At 38.4% G+C, this 7,500-nt stretch overlaps 1 protein-coding gene across 4 annotated transcripts in view; it reads right to left on the reverse strand.

The window, feature by feature from the left end:
* The window catches only part of LOC138036240 (centrosomal protein of 104 kDa-like), a 43,356-nt gene that overhangs the window by 27,919 nt on the left and 7,937 nt on the right, over positions 1–7,500 (reverse strand). For all 4 annotated transcript variants that reach the window (XM_068882584.1, XM_068882586.1, XM_068882588.1 and 1 more), the window contains exons 6-9: positions 5,901–5,940; positions 1,825–1,923; positions 1,456–1,527; positions 520–599 (exon numbers count right to left, since the gene is read on the reverse strand). In XM_068882584.1, coding sequence (XP_068738685.1) covers positions 520–599; positions 1,456–1,527; positions 1,825–1,923; positions 5,901–5,940 — 291 coding nt within the window. The remainder of the gene's footprint in view (positions 1–519; positions 600–1,455; positions 1,528–1,824; positions 1,924–5,900; positions 5,941–7,500) is intronic.

The raw sequence follows: 7,500 nt of genomic DNA on the forward strand, positions 1-7,500 counted from the left end.
CCTTTGAGTTTATAAAACAATTTGTTGCCACAGAAACGTCTGCCATCCTCAGTTAGTCAGAAAGACTAAAATTCTAATCTGGCATGGCAAACTCAAGGGGGAAGGAAATGTACTATAATTACAACAATGAAAAGTGAAAGCACTTCAAATAAAACATACAGTCTGTCTTGTATATGTAACACAGATGAGAGTTATCAACTGTCCGGGAGACGACCAGTTAGCTTTTTAAAAAACATGCATAGCCAGGTAATTCAAATTTGGAACCGATGAAGACAAATCCAGCTGGAAGGGTCAGAGAAGAATTTAAATCAAATCATCTCCTTGACAAATTAAGTTCCCTATCCATAAGAGAACCAATTAATGCATTAAGTACATGTACATTGTACTAGAAGATACTGCATACACTACACATGCAAGGAAAACTGAACACATTGTAACATCGATGTGTTCATTCTCCTCTATCGTTGAAGAAAGAAGTGCTTTTCAAAATAATGTTAAGTCATGATCAATTGTACCTACTTGTTTATTTTTCCCCAGATGGGACCCTGCATTGAGCTATTGGTCACGTAACCCTGCACAAGACTGTCAACACTCTTCAGCTTAAAACAGTGAAAAAGTGTGATGTCAGTGTCACTGATATGCTAAGTAGCAAAGTGGTACCTAAGTATACTGTAAGTTATTGTTCGCAAATTTGCTACCTTAAGACACCCGTATCCTTTTCTGGATGCTTCTGCATGAATTTTCAGGACATGAGATTACAAATGGGCAACAGTATTACATAATCCCTCTTGGCAATTATAGCAGAGCTCCCAATGTGGCCAGTATCATGCGATCACTAATATATCGAGGGCTCAAGGGATGGCGCAGTGGTAAGAGCACTCGCCTCCCACCAATGTGGCCCGGGTTTGATTCCCAGACTCGGCGTCATATGTGGGTTGAATTTGTTGGTTCTCGACTCTGCACCGAGAGGTTTTCTCCAGGTACTCCGGTTTCCCCTCTCCTCAAAAACCAAAATTTTGATTTGATTTGCGTTAACTTGTTAATTTCAATTTACAGTGTCCCCGATTAGTGCTCTACAGCTCCTTTCCTTTCCTTTCCTTTCCTTTGTGCCCAACATGGCGTCCATAACCCAGGCAACACATTTCTTTCATATTGGACATCAATGTTATGGTCAATTGACACCTGTATCTGCTGACCAGTATCATGTGACCATACCATGGGCTCACATTTAGAGCTCATTAAGGCCAGCTGTTTTTTTGTTTTTTTAGGTTGACTGCTGACCAGGTATTATGTTTTGATTAGATTGCAGGCTCAAGTTAGGTTAACTTATTGAAAGAATGACCAATGTGTCTTGTTTCAACATCAATCTTGTAAGCATATGTGCATGAATTTATCTTGTCTACTTTGATGATAATTGGCAGTACATGTACTAGTGAAAAATTGGGGGCTACTTACAGAGTCTGGATCTTGCAGATCATATGGCACATCAAGGCGATCCCCAATAACGTTTACAGCAACCAAACCAACCTAAAACAACAATAGCACATGCCTTACTACATTAAACCTAATCAAACTACTTGTCAATGAACATCTGGTGATAAGTTTTTCATTTCCGTGTACCCGGTATTTACTAAGTATAGAATCTTTCTTTGTGTAAAAAGAATAACTTCATCAATTATTATCATTACGATTACTTCTATCAAATTATCATTTATTTAAAACAGATCACACTGATGAGGAAAATGAATCAACAAAGCAACCAAAAATGACATCTACAGGTGCACCCTTTTATAGAGTTCATTCAAAGTACAGTCAACAGCTTGCCTGGTTATAAATGTTGTACTTGTTGACATGATTCTTGTGGAGAATCAACTTAACAAAATTTCCTTCTGCATCAAGGTGAATGGATTTTAACTCTCTTGCCTTTAAATAGAAAAAAAAAACACTGCCTGATATAAAAAGAAATTATTCATGACAATGACTTCGTGAACAATAACATATTAATACAAAATATGTAACTGCTCAATCATCACAGTTATGAGAAAAGGATTATTGTGGAGATGGATTAAGTTAACCCTTTCCTGTCCGAGGGGGCCACCATTGACAATTAAAATCGTCTGGCGTTAGACAGAGTAAAATCTGTAAGTGTCACTCTTGGGCAGGAAAGTGTTTAAGGTGTAAATAAGATGGAGGGAGATGGCTGTACAGATGAGGGATGATTACAACATTGATGATGGTGATGACCATGGTGATGATGATCATGATCATGATGATGATGGTGATAATAATAATAATAATAATAATAATAATAATAATAATAATACATGTAATAATAATAACAACAACAACGATAATAAAAATATCATCTTAGAAGACGTTATTCTTGTAATAGCTCAAAAAGTGAGGAAGAGGACCATTGCACCTGACCACTATGACTTACGAAGAACAGCCTTTAGTTACTCCAATAGACTACTTCAACGATACGGCAGCCATTTCAAATTATATTTTTCCAATAGCTATTATGGGATATCCACCGGCACATGCATATTAATCATGCATTTGCATTATGCATCCCATAATATCTTTTTAAACAATAGGAATCAAAATGGCAGCCAAATCGTCAAAGTAGTCTTATAGCAACAATGACAATGACAATGGAAATTGGCAATACTGAGTTTTTCCTTACATGTACATATTAATTAATGAACGGCTTGCTTTTAAATAAGGCAGTATCAACAATTCACATCATTATTTTTCAGTCAGTTGACGGCCTGATGTTAGTAACAAAGGTGATTGCAAGGACAGAGATCAAATTAAGCAAGATAACGATGATGGTGAACTGATGATGACAAGGATCTTACCCCAATTAAAACATGGCATCTGACAGGATGCGGCGATGCGGATCCGCATAATTCACTGAAATCCGCATCTTCCGCATAATTCCGATATTTTCCGCAAAAAACAGAAGAAATACCTGATATTAACTTGATAAAGCAGCTCCTTAACATCCTCAAAAATATAAAAGCCGAAGAAATTGACTGTTTTGAAACGCTTATTTTCCTGAACATTAAAGAAAACACACCATTTCGTTCGCAAGATGAAAGTTCGTAAGAAAGATCGTAAGCAGTTTCCGCGCATTTTTTCGCCAATGAGCCTGGACACTAGTTTTTGTTCCTACAATTCTTTCCATTGGACGAGAAACAGTTACTTCAGCAAATGACGTAACTGATAAGAAACTAAGAGCACTAGTCTTACCATTTGTCAGAACTGACCGGTCGGTTCGGACCGTGCGTAAATGGAACGCGTCAGTTCTGAGAACTGAGAGAACTGGTTCTGGCCCAGCTGGCCCTACTCTTGGAGTAGGGCCAACCAGTTCTCTCGCTCCTGCACGGCTACACGCGAAATGCGCGGGAATTTAGAGTCATGGCATCTGACAGGATGCGGCGATGCGGATCCGCATAATTCACTGAGATCCGCATCTTCCGCATAATTCTGATATTTTCCGCATAATTCCGATATTTTCCGCAAAAAACAGAAGAAACACCTGATATTAGTGATAAAGCAGCTCCTTAACATCCTCAAAAACATAAAAGCCAAAGGAATTGACTGTTTTGAAACGCTTATTTTCCTGAACATTGAAGAAAACACACCATTTCGTTCGCAAGATGAAAGTTCCTAAGAAAGATGGTAAGCAGTTTCCGCGCATTTTCTCGCCAATGAGCCTGGACACTAGTTTTTGTTCCTACAATGCTTCCCATTGGACGAGAAACAGTTACACCTCAGCAAATGACGTGACTGATAAGAAACTAAGGGCGCGTTCGATTGACCGTATTCCGGAATAGGAATACATGGAATAGAAGTTAGAAATCGTTCGTTTTTACGGGGAGATTCACATTAAAATTATCAAACACCTATGTGATTATTATCATCGTTGCTACAAAAGCGCCAGACATACCGTTTTAAATCATCACTCCACGTATTCTTATTCCGGAATAGGGTCAATCGAACGCACCCTAAGTCAATGATCGAGGGAATGGATTGCGCTCCAAAGGTATTACAATTTTGCTCCATTATCTCCAAATTGAAACAAAATTCATGATGAGAAACAAAATAATTTTTTATCACTTTATTTATTTTACCAAAAGTTGCGGCAAAATCCCAACTGCTAACCCTTTTATTTCAACGGTGAAAGCTGGTCGCAAATTGGTGACTCCTCCATGTATTTTAATCACAAAGGGCAAAAATTCAGTCACAAATGCGATTGTATTGGTTGCAATTTCGATTACGGATTTACCGTAAGCATGTAAATACATTGGACGGGCCTAATAAATGGTTTTATAACTTGTTTAAATTTCCGCATAATCCAGTGTAATTTCCGCATAATCAACGCATGTTTCTGCATAATATGGCCAAAAATTTCCGCGTAATCTTTAATTTTTTTCGGCATCCTATCAGAAGCCATGTAGAGTGTTTGTTTTTGTATCATCAAAGGATGTGAAATTTTTAGAAAATGGCAGAGGCTGCTTCACGGACTTGTGGTAAGTATACGGAAGCTAATTATTGTTTCACCTTGTCTTGATTGATGAGGGTATTATTATTGCTTTCTTTAGCCGTACTGGTGGTGCGTAAAACATTAAGCTCTTAAGCTTATATATTTGTTATTGCAGAACTTGACGGCGAAGAAACGAAATTACTCACTTGGTCGACAAAAAGTACGAAATTATTACATGTAATTTCACCACGACATGAAAATGATGATCTGTTCGCAAAAGGCAAAAATTATCTGCAAAAACGTGGCTTGGCAAAGAATTGCGGAAAAGTTTAATTTAACTTCATCAGTGAAAGTTACAGGCAAACAGTGTTCCAACAAATGGAAGAAACTGGAGGAGAAGTATAAAAAAGTCAAGGAACACAACGACAAAACGGGTAACGACCGGAAAGAGTGCGACTTCCAAGAAGAGCTGGAAGAGTTTTTCGGAACTGATCCGAAGATAATTCCAACGGCTACCGTTTCTTCTTTGACAGCAAAGCCGGCCACAGGCAATACGTCAACGGATGATGAGGAGGAATTACCTCTGGCAAGCTGCCGAGAGCCACCAAAGAAGAAGAAGAAACGCCGCTCAAAGTCGTCCGCTACTGAAATGATTGAGTTTCTGACCGAGTACAAGGAAGAAAAGCAGAAAGAGGAAGAAGCAAAATTTGTCCTTGCGCAGAAAATGCGTAATGAAAAATTGAATATAATGGAGAGATTCCTTGACGTCCTGTCGAAGACAGCAAATTGAGAACTTTAAAAACTTGAAGGTCCGGTTTATAATCTTTGTAGCCCAGCAACTCTTACCAGAACAAGTTTCGTCCTCAATAACTCTATCGCGCTCCAAAGGTGTTAGTATGTCCAGTATGTCCAAATTGAAACAAACTTCATGACGAGAAACAAAATAATTTTTTATCGCTTTATTTTACCAAAAGTTGCGGCAAAATCCCAACTGCTAACCCTTTTATTTCAACGGTGAAAGCTGGTCGTAAATTGGTGACTCCTCCATGTATTTTAATCACAAAGGGCAAAAATTCAGTCACAAATGCCATTGTATTGGTTGCGATTTCGATTACAGATTTACCATAAGCATGTAAATACATTCGACGGGCCTAATTATTAGTTTTATAACTTGTTTAAATTTCCGCATAATCAACGCATGTTTCCGCATAATATGGCCGAAAATGTCTGCGTAATCTTTAATTTTTTTCCGCATCCTATCAGAGGCCATGTTAAAATGACAATGCTAATGACAATACAACGACATTGACGAAGGGAATAATGATGAAGCTGATGTTTTCATCGGATGAACTCTGTCATTTCTCCCAGCTATTACTTTATTCCAGTTGATTATACTTCAAAATCTTACCTTAAAATCTGTACTTTCATTGTTGGAAAGGGCAACATACCTGAAAGAGATGTTAACAATAACATTATTGTTTTATAATTAGTTGGCACATAAAGAAAACTAAACTTAATTCAGCTCTTAATTCAGCTCTTGTCGTCATCTGAATTAGACCACTGAGGCAATATGGCCTAACATGTGCACTGCTAACTTAGGAGTACACTTTTGAAGATATCATCATTTCCAAAGACCCCCAAAATTATTTAGCCTGTGTAAAGCTGCCCGCTCTCCAAAAAAAAAAATCGGAGAGGAGCTTCTGTGATTTACTGTTAGTAATCGTGTTCCGGAATAATTTTGCATACATGTACATTATTACGTGATCTACGCTGACCAAAATTTGCGTGGCTCATATTTCGTTGGAGCTAAATTCTCAAAATGGTGGTCAATGAGGTAGATTTCAAACGTGCATTGAGGAACGTCTCGGATAGTTTTAAGATACCTTGGCTTTATAGCATAGAAGCCCTCTTTAAAGGAAAGGATGTATTTGCAAGCCTTCCAACCGGGTACGGCTCTGATCTTCAGAGCAGCACAGATCGTTCCCAATGAGCTGTTATTTTCCTCGATGTGTTCACATCTCAAATCTTCCAGGGCATTACGCTTTGTAGACTGTGCTTGAGAATCGCTAGGCTGGTCCGAGCAAGGCGTAATTGGGATTACATTGACTGGTAAGGAATAGCGGGAGACGTTTTCGAGTGGACAATCTTTTGAATAGTGCTGTATTCAACTCGTGAAGAGCGCTTTCGTTTCTTTTGCGCTGACAACAATTCCTACAAATCAGGCCTTCTGATAGGGTGCGATTAAAAAATGCAAGTTATGCGATTTTTTCAGGGCAGATTGTGCGATTAAAAAGGCCAATTATGCGATAAATATAAATGTAAATTATGCGATTTTTTTTTCTCAGCAATATTATTTTAAGCTTGTTTTATAAGGTTTCAGGTTAAGAAAAACACTTTTTTGCTGCCCTAAAGACATTTTAAACACAAAGGAACAGTAATTACGTATCTCGATCGGCATTAGTTGGTATAAATAAAAAAAATGAGGTCTTCTGCACTACCGGTGCACCACGTTAAAAGTTGAAAGGACACAGCTAAAATGCCAAATGAATGATCAAGGTGCTTGTCAACCACGAACTTCCGAAGATGGTCAATCACAATAGGGCCATACCCCCATTTATACGAGAGAAAATAAGCCGCGGGTTTCTCTGGTCGCGGCTTACAGAAGACTCGAATGTTCACCCCGTACCGTATAAATGATACAAAATCTACGTTCACGTCTTTTTCAAGCCGCGGCTTATATTGACCTGGGAATATATATTCGTATAAATAGTTCCTTTTGCGTATTTTGTACACCGTGGCTAGAGTAAACCGCGGCTTGTTTTCTCTTGTATAAAAGGCCCTAATATTGCACGACCAGAAAAACATCAGTCCATCGTCCACATGAAGCGTTTCTTGCTTGATCGTGAGCTGTGAGATTGGGCGGAAGGTGGGAACTTCCTTCTTCGTCGAAGAAAAAGCGAGCGTTTTCACAACAAACTTATGCATGAATAAGTTTTTATCAGTTTTCA

Source organism: Montipora capricornis, unplaced genomic scaffold (genome assembly GCF_036669925.1).
Source record: "Montipora capricornis isolate CH-2021 unplaced genomic scaffold, ASM3666992v2 scaffold_473, whole genome shotgun sequence".
NCBI classification, from domain to species: domain Eukaryota; kingdom Metazoa; phylum Cnidaria; class Anthozoa; order Scleractinia; family Acroporidae; genus Montipora; species Montipora capricornis.